Raw genomic sequence first — 14,601 nt, 5'->3', positions numbered from 1 at the left:
GTTGATGGGATTTGATAAAATTACAAAAATTATAAAATATTTGATATGATATTGATGTAATAAAAAAATAATTTGTCTTTATATAAATGTCATATTTCTACTAGCCACGAGCGAAGAGGTTTTGATGATTTCCAGTTTCACAAGGAGCTTAGTGAATTAATTATTTGATGTCTGATATGATATGTCAACTGGAGAATTAAATGCCCAATTATCAAACATTGATTTTTGCACAATCTCCAAGTTTGACCTTGAGCTTATCAAATGTCACATCACTGTTATAAACATCAAATACTTATAGCCTACAATTTTAGGTAAAGTGACAAGAAGGGCGTGTCCTTATGAAAGTCAATGTAAAATAAAGATAAAGCTCGCAAAGCAATGTCGTCATGTTAATCACAAATGTTTTAAGTAACTCTTTATGCTTAGTTTCCACTAATGAAAAATGCAGGCATTTCAGACAATGTCACATATGAAAAGAGTATTCATCTCTTTGGGCTGATCAAACATGCCAAGTACACTTCACATACATCTTCAAGCGAGACTTCGATATTCTGTGTGTAATCCCGTGATTCGTTTTCTTTTGCCCTTTTTTCCCCAACTGAATTATACGTCAGTAATATTTCATTGTTTGTGTACCTGTTACTATTTTTATTCAATATAAAATGTTGTAACTTAGAAATCATCTACCTTTCTATAAATTTACCTTATAAATTGCTTAGTATACTGATATATTAATGTTGATGCTGATGCTAACTGTGTTTTTCCCTCGCATAATGGAAGAAATAGTTAAATTTACTGTGTACCACACATTTAGGATTTTATACAAAACTAGACATGAACTGATGAAAGTCGTGAAAACAGAATGAGTTGTATTGCTTTTCCCTCATGAATATAACATATTGATATTGATTAGCCATCTAAAATTGCAGCTACATTTCCCTAGAATATGAATCTGAGTGCCAAGGTTTGTGTACAATTTTAAAATTACAGAAATAAATACCACTTAATCCCAACCCATGAATAGCATCAAAATTGTCTTTTTCACAAGATACAACCTACTTTCACTTGAGGCATGATCAAATAGGCAAATGCACAAAGACATCAATCAGCAGCTACAATCAATCTCCATGGATGGTATAACGTTCCCATTTCTTTGTTGGATCGTATATCTGCAATAGATAAGAATTGTCTTTTAAAAAGAAATTCTAATTAAAAATCAGAATTAAGACGGTTCGAAAACCAAGAAAATAAAGATTAATAGAACACAAATATGACACTTCAAAGACAAAGAATCAAACTTGTGTCGTACACATCGAGTCCATGCTTTTCAGCCTTAGTAGAGAAAAGAAGAAAACATGGTATTGTATCAGAGAGCAATAGTACCTCCCATCTTGAAGCAGGAAATATATGCTTGTTCTTTTCGTACCAGTGCCTTTCTACAACTTTACCGGCATGAGACTGAAAAGAACCATCAAAGCAAGAAATAAGCCAGAAGAAAATACAGGTGGAGTAGAGTGCCTCACACAAACATGCATACAAAAGTAGTGATTACAAATATGGTAAAATGAAAATTCAACAACCTTGCAAGAGAACTTTTGTATCTCCTTTTTTTCACTTTCTGTTTTTAGCAACACAACTAAGAGGCCGTTTGAAATAGCTTATAAGCAATTTTTTAATTGTAATTTACGAAATACGAAATAAGTATGTGAAAAGACTTTTGTCTCAGCATATGTAAAATGTACTTATAAGTTTGAACGTGATTCCAAAGAAGCCCTAAGATAGCGTCCAAACAAAAGAATTATTACTTCCAACTTTTGTAACGGGTGCGAGTATTGAAAACTGATATGTGATCAGCATTAATTCTCCTTTTATATACTCTACCCAAGAAAATGAAAACTGTCCTTTTATCTTCAGATAGAAGTCAAAACGTCTGACATACTGCATAACATGAAACCCTATTTTTCAACAGAAAAACATATTGCACAAGTGCATTTATTGCATTCGTGTAACAATTAATTTCAAGCCTATCTCCTTTCCCCTTTTTGTATGGATTCAAGGTTCATGTTTCAACCCAAAGACATCAGTTTCTATTCCAATAGATTGTAGCTCGTAAAGAGCTGAAGCTAAAACAGCTAAAAATAACATCTGCTTCATTAAACCTCAATCACTTGCAAGCTTAGCTTGTATAATGCATAAGCTTCTTTCGATAACACTAGCAACAATTTAGTTAATGACTAATTTTGCTAAATTGAAGCATGAGCAAATAAGAAAACTTCACATTCTCCCAAGACCCTCACTATCACCTTAAAATTCATTCATCTAAACATGATGAAGAAATTTCAGGTAGGTGAATGGTGATGGCTACGGACGGCTGAGGATTAAAAGGCTTACAAAGAAGTTCAATGGCATCTTGGAAAAGGATGTCAACGTGCTACTTCAATATTTTTCTAGTCACTCTTTACAAAACTGATGTTTTACTCATTCCCCATTCTCTAAACTTTATAGTGCCGTCCTTAGTTGTATGATTATCTTCTTTTTATATAATTGATCATTTTATCTAAAAAATAAAAAAAGAAGATCAAACAATTTCATCAGCAGATTTAAACACCGCCAAGATTAGTGCATACTGATACCCAAAAATACAAAACAGAGGCTAAAGTGAGCAGAGTTGGCAGTATCAAGATGACCTCAACAAGCCCGGCCATCATGATATTTAATTCCAAAATAATAGCCATAATATTAAGGAAGAAAACCTACCTCATCCTTCTCTATTGTTGCATCGGCAATTGTTCGGACATCCTCATGCACATCAAAGTGGAAAAGCTACATGGAATTAATCACAGAAATAATTAGTAACGTCAATTTGGCATTGTAAATCATTACAAGTTGTAGTGAAATTATTCTCAAATTTAGGATCGCATGCGGGTAATAACTAGGGTGATGAGTGTATAACAACCCTCTACTATAATAGATTACAGAGCAAAACCCAGCATTTATCACAAGGCGAACCAATTTAAAGTTTCGGAGTCTCAAATTCATTAACTACATTCCGGCCCAGAACAAGCACAACATAACCCTAATCAGTAAATCGTCAAAACCAGAACACCAAAACATGCCATTTACACCACGTAATAGTCAGTTCAATAAAATGATCTGCTTTCTGCACTATGAGGTTAACAACCAATGCCACTTTTGGAGAAAAGAAAACTTCTCAAAGAAATAAGAGAATACTGGGTCAGGGTCAGGATTCTCCCTCCTTATTGGTCTATCTTTCAAATGATGTATCTCCTTTCTTCTATTCATTTACCATCTTGTTTTCCTCCTACTTCCTTCTGCTGAGAACCTCTATCCTACAGCTCATATTTTCTTGTGCATCAGCAAAAGAAAAGAGGAATTAAACCTAATGACAGAGCTCTAAAATATGCTCACTAATATATTTTTTCTCAATTTACAAAAACCATTTAGAAGTGGATTAGTAATGCATGAGGATCCTTCAATAAGAGAATTAATCTGAACTAAAAGCAAAAAAGAAGGCAAACATACAGGTCCACTTTTGCCTCGAGCCTTGTTCACAATCAACTCATAAAAGCTGTGTTGCTGTGACATGAAAAAAAATAAAATAAAAATACTATGTTAGCACATACCACTTTACCCAGAGAGAAAACAAGATGCAGGATATCCTACACAACTTAGATAGGAAGGATAGCAGGTTGTATGATTGTACACAGTCTAAAGTACATGTTCTTACATGGGGAATGATAAGATCTTCTTTCACATAAAGCAAATTTTCCACTGATGTTGTTCGAATCTCCCGAAACTCAGGAGCCAATTGCTGCTGAACAGCACGAAGAAACTCTCCTATGGTATCACCCTTACGCACCTTAACAAAATAAAAATGATTCAGGTGCCAAGACATTTATAATGCATTAAATGTAAAATTAAATTCTGGAATTATTAGAAAAGAAAAATTGAAGCTGACAGTCTTTGTTTACCTGGATCACACGCCTATGGCCAGCTCCATCCCAGTAGCTGTATGTAATTTGAAGAGGTTCATCTGAAGCACAAGAACACAGTTATGCATCATTTATTCTCTAATCTGATTAGATTCCAGAAATCAACTTTTTATTCTTTATTCGTTATTGTAAAATGGAAAATATATGAATAAGTTGGCAGACTCACTTCGTATCTGCTCCTGCTCAAGAAGCCACTGTTTGCACAGCCTTTCCCGCTCTGCTTGTTCCTCAGCCTCTCGCTCACTGAAACAACATTATCCTATGCCCAAATGTTAACGCCAGTGCCACAACTATAAAGAAAAGGAGAATTTGGGGTGGGAAAAGGACAAGAGAGAGATGCAACACCTGTCAGGGAGAAAGCTAGTTTCAACAGTAGGGTCTTTACCAAGTTTACCACGTCCAAGTTTATTTGTTTCCAGACTCTCTGCCAATGCCAAGGAGAAGATTGATGACTCAATGTTATTTCTAAGAAAAGGAAACCACCAAATGGCTACATGGTGTCAAACATCCGCATTCCATATATTTAAATGTTCATTAACATTTTTCTAACATACCCTATCGCCCCCCACCTTCAAACACAAAAAAAAAAAAGGTGCAGAACTCTTTCTCCTAATGTTATTATTATTACAAAACCAAAACGATTAGACAAGAATGTAATTTCTAGGCAACAAAGGAATTCATTTTAGAAATGTTTTTAAGTCATCAAGATTGTGTAAATTGGAGACTTGAAAATCTGCCCAATCTGTACGTGCAGGTCTAAGCACATTCCAGTAACGTGCAGAATCATCATGATATTCACTTCCTAAGTTACAAAATAATGACATTGGATTCTTTTGATGTAGCTTTCTCTATTGTATTAAGGTCTTGAAGACACTCTTCTTCATTCCTTAGCTCTTACAAGTGCTCCCAATGATTCGTCTACTTTGTATACTGCAGCCAACAATTTCCTTAAAGCAGCAGTCAATATTTTATTTATCAGCCTTAAACCATTGCAAAACATTGTTCAAACTAGTCTGGATATTTGCATACCCCACGCCATAGTAAATTTCATAACATTGTTTGCTAAAAGGTTCTAACTGCTACAATTTAAGGAAGCAAATTTAAAATAACACGAGAGTATTCCAATTGATGACTATCTGAAACTAAGGTTGAATGGGTTTTAAAAAAAAAAAAATCCAGAGCATCTGGCGGGAGCAATCACGTGTGGCGCAAGAAAGACCGTCCACAGGGAGGGGTGCTGATGCAATGACACATGCCAGCTGTTTGCAGCAACAGGATATGGGCCAGGGGTGGCCTCGTAGTTTGAATGGTACGGTCATTTTATCATTTAGTGGCTTGAAGTGAGAGTTTCAGCACGAAAACAGGAGCAATTTTGCAGTTTCCATAATTTCAATCATTATTAACACATATTTCTAGAACAATTCCTCATACCAAATCCATTTGAGCCTGAATTGTTAACCAAATGCAAGCCTATCTTCCCTTGCTCTATACTTAATTCGTCATCATTTATGAAGAACTAAGGAGGCAATAATCTAACTCTGAAGGCTCAATAAAGCTCGTGGTACAAGTTTAAGCTATTACAGGGTCCATAAATGATTTCAGCACGCACACAGACACACACACAAACACTAAACCCAAAATTTCCAAATTCCCAATTTTAAACCTTAATTCAAAGATAATAGTTTTAAATTGTCTTTCTTTTCTTGTTCTTCATTACAATGTTTCAGAATAATGAACAGAATACTCAGATAGATGGCAGGGAAGAAAAGTACAAACATACAGCAACGTACAAAGAGACTGTTGCGGACTTATTTCAGAAGAAGAAAGTGTCAAACTGAATTAGATTGTTATTCTTAATTTTTGCCGCTGATTATTTCAAATTATTTTGAGTACTGTTTCTGAGTGATCTTAGGAGTTTGTTTAGCAGAATAAGGATCTATAATGTCTGTTGAAGTGGTTTCCAATGTTCAATTTGTTATCTTCTAGCTGATGGACTCTGTTTCACAGATTTTAGGGATTATTCAGATTTTATTTAATTATTTCGAATGTATTCCCAGCTCTACAAATAGGCTAGCAACTTCAGAAGCGAGTCATTCAGAAATAGAATCCCAGTTCATGGCCTTAGGAGATTCTCCCAAGTATTTTGGCTCTTGAGAAATTGTAATGTGAGATTCGCTCTATGTTTTCTACAAGTTCAGATCCCCTACCAATTTAAGTGACATATAACATTGTAACAGTGCCATTACAATCTGAACGTTAATCAGAGAAGTAGAGTGTTGTGGGAAAAACAGCTTACTGTTTTCTGCTTCTTCCTCTTCACTGCCATTCTCAATATCCTCGGCAAAAGATAACCGAGAATTCCCCTTTATTTTCCTCTTCTTGCGTTTCTCTAATTGAAGCTCCTCCTCCCTATATATTGGATAGTTAATTATTAATTAACAGACATCGAACAATCTAATTGGGGAAGCAAGACACAATCTTGAAATCGCAACAACATAAGTAGCAATGGAACTTGACTAAATAGTTTTATTATTTGAAAATTAGAGAAATATAACTCGACTTACTCTTGCTGTAGCTTCTGCAGCTTCTCTTTCTCTTCCTCCTCTATTTTGTTCCGAATATTAACCCTCTAAATTACGAACAAGTCGTTAAATTCAAATCACTGAAGCACAAGCATAAGTAACTCTTAAAAAGAATCATAAGCTTTCATTACCTTCTCTACATACTGTTCTCTAGTCACCAGACCGACAGTCTCCTTTTTGAAAGCGGTCTCAAGAATCTGAAAAAACCCATTAACGAAGAAAAGGGAGAAAAAGAGGAGACATCAGATGTTAGAGAAAATCAAAACTTAAACAGATAAAACCAAATCCCTAAAGAACCAAAGGTTCCAACTCTGAAGCCGCAACCAATTTATCAAAAAGGGTATTTTCATTATCCTCGCATATCAAAAGCGAAAGCTCGCAGGGCAACAAATTCAGAGAATCTAAGGGAGGCAAGTTTCGAATTCAAACCTCGGAAGTGCTAGAACCGAATTGGAGAAGACCAGGCTGGCCTTTGGCGGAGGCCGACTTAGTTTTGAGCTCTTGGATTTTGCGGCGCTCCGCCTCTCTCTGCTTCTCGAGCCGTCGGATCCTGACGGCATCCTGGGCCGTGCCCACGTACCCGTCTCCCATTCCCGACATCCTTCCCCGTTTTCTGTGGTCTCAGCCTCGAGCGCTTCCTCTGCAATCAACAGCTCCAATAGCCAAAACGACAGGGGCTCACAATGGAGGCGCTTATATATACGCGCCAATTTTCTTTCTTTCTTTTTTCTTTTTTTGACCTTGTACGCGCCCATCATGCTTTTTTATATTAAAAATAAGCTGTACTAGTTTGAGTATTTATATTAAACAATTCTAAAAAATTAATGGGAAAATTAATCTTTTGATTCCTATAGTTTTTACTCATTTGTAACTCAGTCCCTATACTTTGACTCGGTGCAACTCAATCCCTCTAGTTTTGACTTGGTTGTAACTCAGTCATTGAAGTTTGATTCGCTGCAACTCGGTCCCTATAGTTTTATCTATTTTATAATTTAGTCCTTGTGTTTTTGAAAAATAAAATTATATATATAATAAAAGGAGGGACTAAATTATAAAATGGTTAAAACTATAGGGACCGAGTTGCAGCGAGTCAAACTTTAAAGACTGAGTTACAACTGAGTAAAAACTAGAGGGACTGAGTTGCACCGAGTCAAAGTATAGGGACTGAGTTATAAATGAGTGAAAACTATAGGGACCAAAAGATTAATTTTCCCAAAATTAATTTATTAAGAGTTTACTAAATCATGAGTGAAACCTCAACTAATCTTAAACTTGCCTGACTTTCTTCCTCCTTTATCTCTCAAAGACTTTCTATCTTTATTTGTATATCCCTTTCTAAAAAGATTGAGAACCTTATTGAGATAGATTACTTTCCTGAAGATGCTAAAATTTAGGAAACAAATATTCCTTTTCTCACTCCTTATAACATCTGGCATCGTACTAATCATGTTACTAGAAACATCAAGAGTCTGATATCCACCAGAAGGGCCCGTGTAAAATAAATTGTTCAGACTACCAATCTAGACAACTCTGGTCTTCATGCCACCTCTTTTAAATAGGGCTGCACAACGGACGGAACGGACCGGACCGGACCAGAGCCCAACCTGAAGTCTAGTCTGATTTTTTGGTCGGACTGGGTTTGATAGTCTGTGGTCTAGTCTAGTCCAGTGATGACTCGAGGTCGGGTTAAACTGGACTTAGTCCACCCAACTGGTGGACTGGTCCAGGCAGTCCAGTTGTCCAATTTTCTTTTTTTTTATAATTTTTTTCTTTATGAGAAATAAGATTTCAACATGATAAATACAATTAAGACAATAAAAAATACTTATAATCATATGAAACTTGTCCTAAAATATTAAGACTTCACCATAAATATATAAAAATATCTAAAAACATTAAAAACAATTAAAGGCAACATCTAAATTACAAATTATTGAAAAATAAAAAATTCACCTAGACTGGACTGGACCAGTCTAGGTGATATGATCACTTGGTCCGAAACCCAGTCCAGCCCGACCAACTAGTCTGGTCCAGTCTAGTCTAATTTTATTATATAGTTAATTTGGACTGAATTGGACCGGACAAGACCACTTCGGGTTGGACTAAACTAGACCGGACTATCGGGTTTTTGCACACCCCTACTTTTGAACAATATGTTACTCTTGATATAGCCCAACTTTTAATTGATGAATGGAAGGCTTAGGGTTGTACTCATCTCTATATTGGTGCTATACGTCTTATTCTTACACTTCATTGAAGAAAAGGGATCCCAGCTACTGTTAAAGTTGCTTTAGTTTTTTATAGTAATGTTTTTTATTGGTGCCATCCTAACCACTCTTAACAACAGTAGTGTCATTCTCACTATAGCCTCAGATTTCAACCAAAAACTTTCAAATCTGACTCTGACGAATAGGCTAAAAGTTCATATTCAGATAGTTGGAGCATATCAACATCGTAGAGCTATTGCAGCAACCCTACATCATTAGATCATCTACAGACTCTAGAATCATGCTCTTGAGCTTTATTTCCCAAATTCCACTAAAAATGCTCTTTATGTGGTGTTTAAACGAGCTTATGATACTTCCATCATCCAAATTTCTCGGTAGATCCCTAAAGAAAAACTTACTCAGTTAATGCTTCTTGAATGGATTACCAACTATGAAAGACAGTTTCATGGTGTTCGAATGGAGGTCCACATTTCCACTCCCCCAGTGGTAAAAAGACTCCTAGATGGCACAGTTAAATTTGTCTTTTCAAGACCAGGCCAAAAAAGGTCCCTCTATTCTTTCTGGACAAATTTTGTCAAATTGTCCCAGCCTATACTCCATCCAAGAGTGATCCTCCAATTGCTTAAGTAGATCAAAATGCCAAACCATGTTATGTGTCCCATATAAATGGTCGTTTCATATGAGATCATGCACCAGAAGAATGTGATCCTGATTGTGAATGTGATACACCTTATTGGTAGGAAGCATCAGATGCTAAAGATGAACCTGAATGGACATATCTCGTTAGATATGCAGCAAAGAAGGGGGGGAAAAGGAAGACTTATGCATCTTCTTGTTCTCAAAAGAATCATAAACATCATGATGATGATAATAATGATCATGACCCAATACAAAAAATTAGAAACTGGAAACTTCTTGTTTCCACTGTTTCTTCTAGTGAATTATCTCTGTATGATCTACTTAAAGAAATAGGTCATGAAGATTTTCTTCTTAAACAAAAGCTAGATCCAGTTATTCCTGTCATCTAATAACCTATTTCTTGTATGGCGATGATGGATCCTTATGAACAAGAGTTTTCCCCTCTGGAAAGAAGAATCAACAAGAAAACAAAGGTTTCAGCAAAACTTTCCTCAGTTTCTACAAAAGTTTCTCCCACTGGTGAAGCTAGATCAGTCTCTATTGTAAAAGAAGTACTTAATCGATAGACCCAAAATGCAATTTGTCAGAATAGAACTTTGACAAAGGTTGATTCAAAGCTTGACCTTTTGACTCTCAAAACTGATATTTTGACAAGCAGACTTGATCAAGTTTCTAATCAGGTCAAACAACTCTATATGACCGTGTCTTTTTAGGCTTATCAATGGGATACAAATTTGATATTAGACTAGAATTTACCAGGAAGGAGCAGAAATTGTCACAGATCCAAAAGGATTTATAAAAGATTGAACTGGATATTACAAATGATTACTCACAAACCATCTATAAAACATATCCATCTTATCCTTTTAGCTTCCAAATTCCTACTTATCTAACATTACCTGTCTCTTATCCAAAGGAATTTGATTATAGCAAGGTTTTTAAAATATCTTATCCCATTTTAAGATAATTAAGAAAACCTCAACCAACTCTTCCGCCTATACAACCAAATCTTTTTCCCAAACCTCCAGTAAGACCTCATCATTTTCCTTCATCTGAAAATCCCTTCCAACCCTTGCCTTCTTATACTAAAACTACTGAACCTATACCACTCTCTCAAGGAATTACAATCACAACCCCTCCATCTTCTCCACCAAAACAAACTTCTCCCCCAGATAAATAAAAGAAAAAAGAAGTTGTTGATCCAAACAAAACCATAGCCACTTTCTAATCCTTAAATAAATCTCAATCATTATCAATTGACAGATTAGAAATTGAGTCTAGCCCTTCCACTGAATATGATTCTAGCTCCGACTCTGAGACATATCACGCTGATATTTCTAAAATAGCAATAGTACAGCTAGATCCTATAGTCGAAGATCCCTCTGCCGGAGAACCTTTTCTCTCAAATCCATCTAATTCAAGAAGAACAGATTACAAGCTAACTACAAGTCCATAGTTCACTTTTGATTACTTTCCTTTGAAAAAAATGAAGAGATAGACTCTATGAGTTGGAGCATAGGTTGATCTACAGCTTGTTAGACATGATACAAATCTTAAGAAAGTTTTCACAGCATTTCTCTCAAGACTTACAGGAACACTTAGAGAATGATTTCAAAGCCTTGGTGATTACTAGAAACTTGCATCAGCCAAAGTTGATAATGCAGGAACTCTCTTGGGATTCATTCATAAAGAATTTATTAGTGATTTCAAAATCATTGATAAAAGGCATCGTTAAGAGTATTTTGAGATGAAGTTTTGTTTTTTAGATAAAGGAGATTTGTAGAAACACTTCCAAAGAATGTCTGAAAAATACTACATGCTAGGAAGAGCCAATGATGTCAATCTCAAGCATACTTTTATTACTTCTCTTCTAGATGAACTACAACCAGAACTTCATGGAGCTATCAATGCACTCCATAAAAACATGACTGACATTTCTATAGGAGAAATCTATCAGTTAGCATTAGCAACTGTAGATAAGCTCTATAAACAACAAAAGTTCTTTAAAGGAATGCTGAAAATGTTATGCCATTTGGGTTCAAGGTCGCCCCATCACTGCTCCAAAAAGCCATGACTAGAATCTTTGAACATATTCTTAATAACCTCCTCATCTATATAGATGACTTTTTGTTTTTCTCAAAAGAAGAAGATTCCAATAAGCATTTATTAACCCAATTCGAAGAAATAATTGAAAAATATGGGGTCATGTTATCGACGAAGAAAGGTGAAATAGGTATCAAAAGAGTAAAATTCCTTGGAATGAATTTTGAAAATGGCCATTATTATCCTGGACCACATATTCCAGAAGAACAGCTCATGTTTCTAGATGAGGATCTCATAACAAAGCAAATTCAGCAACTCTTGGGGATTATCAATTATCTTAGGGCCCGTTTGGTACCATAGAATTGATTTTGATGGAAACTGAAATGGAGATGGAGATGGATATGGAAATGGAAATGGAGATGGATATGAGGTTTGAAAACATGTTTGGTATAAGTATCGAAATGTAATTTAAATTTTAATTAAAATATATATTAAAATGTGTAAATACTAAAACACCCTCAAGAATTCAAAAAAGAAAAAGCACCTCCTCCGCCACCTGAATCTAACATCGAGAAGTCTTTGCCCAACATCATCAACAATGTGGTGTAAATAATCAATCTACAAGCATCGATTAGCACCAGGAAAAAGAAACGCACATGTAGAAGCAAAAATCATGGTTCTTCTGATATGCAAAAATTGATGGAACTTCAACCAAAGAAGTAAAAATCATTTTTCTTCACAGATGCAAAAATTGATCGAGCTTCGGAACAAACGATTTCTTTAGAACTGACGACCCATGTTTTCAAAGGTTAATTTTTCAATGGTTTTGTCTATTTTGTCAGATTTGAAACTATAAAATCAGAGCTTAGTTTGAAGATTAGGCGAACAGAGTTTGGGTCAAAAGATAAAGACTTCTAAGAGGTAGTTGTCACTATCGCCTTCAGGCTGTCGGAACAAAGGTCGGTAGTCGCCGGTGATGAGCTTGAAGGTCGTTGGAGCAAAGGTGGGTAGTCGCTGGCGATAAGCTTGAAGGCCTTCGGACTTTCGCTTGCATCTGGTTAAGGAGGGTAAAAACAAAAGTAGGGAGATGGAATTACAAATCTTGGGGTGTGAGGGTGGAGGCCAATTCCACCACTTTTGGTGGAAATGGAATTGGAAAATTTTCCAATTCCATCATACCAAACAAACATCTTGATGGAAATCAATTCCATTTCCATTTCCATACCTCCCAATTCCATCATACCAAACGTGGCATTAGAGACTTTATTTCTCATGTGTCCAATCACACCAGCCAGCTGTCTAAACTTTTAAAAAAGAATCCTCCCGCGCAGGGGACAGATCAGACTACAACTATCCAGATTCTCAAAAGAATTGCTCAGCATCCACCTCCTTTAAAGATTCCTGACAAAGGATTGCGAATCCTACAGACTAATGCCAGTGATGATTTTTTGTGAACTGTTTTAATTGAAGAGGTAAATGGAAAAAGATTCTACTGTGAACATGCAAGTGAATAATTCAAAGAGTCAGAAAAGCATTATCATGCTACCTACAAGGAGATTTTTACAGTCAAAAGAGCAATTGAGAAATTCAGTTTCTGTATCAGTCCTTATCAATTCAGAGTAGAAATGGACAATATGTCTTTTTTCAAGATGCTTAATCGGAAGGGAAAGATCTTGCCAAATAGCTAATTACTTTGATAGAAACACTGGTTTTCTAGCTATAAGTTCGTAGTCCATCATCTCAAAGGAAACTAGAACCCATTGCAAACTATCTCTCTAAACCCCAAAAAACTCTCCAAATATCAAACCCTTCAACCTTCTCCACACCACACCATTTACTCTATATCTTAACCATTTCTGAACCAGAAATGCCTCACAGAATGAAAGCCACCATTTGCCCTCCTAGATCCTGTCCTGAAACCCCAACGGACGTCCAAAACCTTGCCAGAAGCTCTATGTTCTACTAGCTCTACCTTCTTTTCATGAACACTGGAATATACCTATATCCTCAACATTTTGACATTAATGCTCAGTACCACATCATTCCCATTATCAAAGGGCCAATACCAGAAGAACTTTTATGGTATATTTGGTCCCTCTCAACCAACTACGCTTGTGCTATTGCTTTCTTAGCCATGTCCATATACCACCATTTATGTGACTCAAGAAACCAAAATTCTCATATTGTCACCTTCTTTGAAATGCTTACTCAACTTCTTTATTGGAAAGGAAAACTTTATAATATCCTTCATCAATATAATATTTGGCACGCATCATCCTCAAAGCAGAAAAACTTTTCTGTTTATTTACTTTTTACAGGTGTCATGACAAAGGTGCTTATAGAAATTTTTACACAGATATAACCATCTGAATTTTTGGATTACTTCCCCTTTATGGTTAAAAGATGAAAAGTTATTAATGAAGAAATTTGGAAAAACATTATCCGTACTTAATGAACCAAGTAGAGGAGAAGACTCCTCCTGTCTTTCTCTTGGACCTTTTAGAGCCAATAATATGGGTTGGACCCGCGGGTCGAACCCGCCAACTTGCTAAAAGAGGCAGGTTAGGGTTGGCCAAACCATCACCTGAAAAATATGAGCCCGCACCGCCACAATCCGAGCACGCAGTGGGTCAGCTTGCGGGTTGGTGGGTTGAATCAGCCAACCCGCCTAAATTTTTTTTTATTTTTATACATATTAAAATATCAGGAGGTAGGTTGTAAAGGTAGGAAAAATTTATGTTTGAACTTGTGTTTTACCATGTTTGGAGTTTGAACTTTGGACAATTGTATATTTTGTGTTTTAATGTGTTGTAATTTTGTTTGAATGCTTGGAATACTTTAAATCATTTCTGACTTTTTTAATTTTTTATTATTTATGAGAAATTTTTTTAAAAAATCTGGCGGGTTGGTGGGTTGACCCGCCAACCCACCTTGGCGGGTTAGGATTGGCAGAATACCAACCCGCGTAGAAAATAGGCCTTTTGAGCCCGACCTAAATAACCCGCAACTCGTCACGGGCCAACCCACAACTCGCGGATGTGCCCGTTTTACCAGCCCTAGGACCTTTTCCTCCAAGTTTTCCTGGCTCGCCACAAA

The 14,601-nt window shown here is 36.1% G+C and overlaps 1 protein-coding gene across 1 annotated transcript; it reads right to left on the bottom strand.

Annotated features, from left to right (window-relative positions):
- Positions 1-801: 801 nt before the first annotated feature.
- Positions 802-7,263, bottom strand: LOC114712206 (protein XAP5 CIRCADIAN TIMEKEEPER). The gene is made up of 12 exons (XM_028896689.1): positions 7,025-7,263; positions 6,727-6,792; positions 6,578-6,642; positions 6,310-6,422; positions 4,359-4,437; positions 4,180-4,256; positions 3,993-4,054; positions 3,749-3,880; positions 3,544-3,597; positions 2,758-2,823; positions 1,384-1,458; positions 802-1,169 (listed from the first exon to the last, which is right to left on the bottom strand). The coding sequence occupies exons 1-12, from the start codon at positions 7,193-7,195 to the stop codon at positions 1,119-1,121; spliced, it is 1,011 nt and encodes a 336-aa protein (XP_028752522.1). The 5' UTR covers positions 7,196-7,263; the 3' UTR covers positions 802-1,118.
- Positions 7,264-14,601: the final 7,338 nt, after the last annotated feature.

This window comes from Neltuma alba, unplaced genomic scaffold (assembly GCF_004799145.2).
Source record: "Neltuma alba isolate B1F8T4 unplaced genomic scaffold, ASM479914v2 tig00011340_pilon, whole genome shotgun sequence".
NCBI lineage: Eukaryota > Viridiplantae > Streptophyta > Magnoliopsida > Fabales > Fabaceae > Neltuma > Neltuma alba.
The sequence above is the reverse complement of the archived record's forward strand: the minus strand, read 5'-3'. Positions and strand labels throughout refer to the sequence as shown.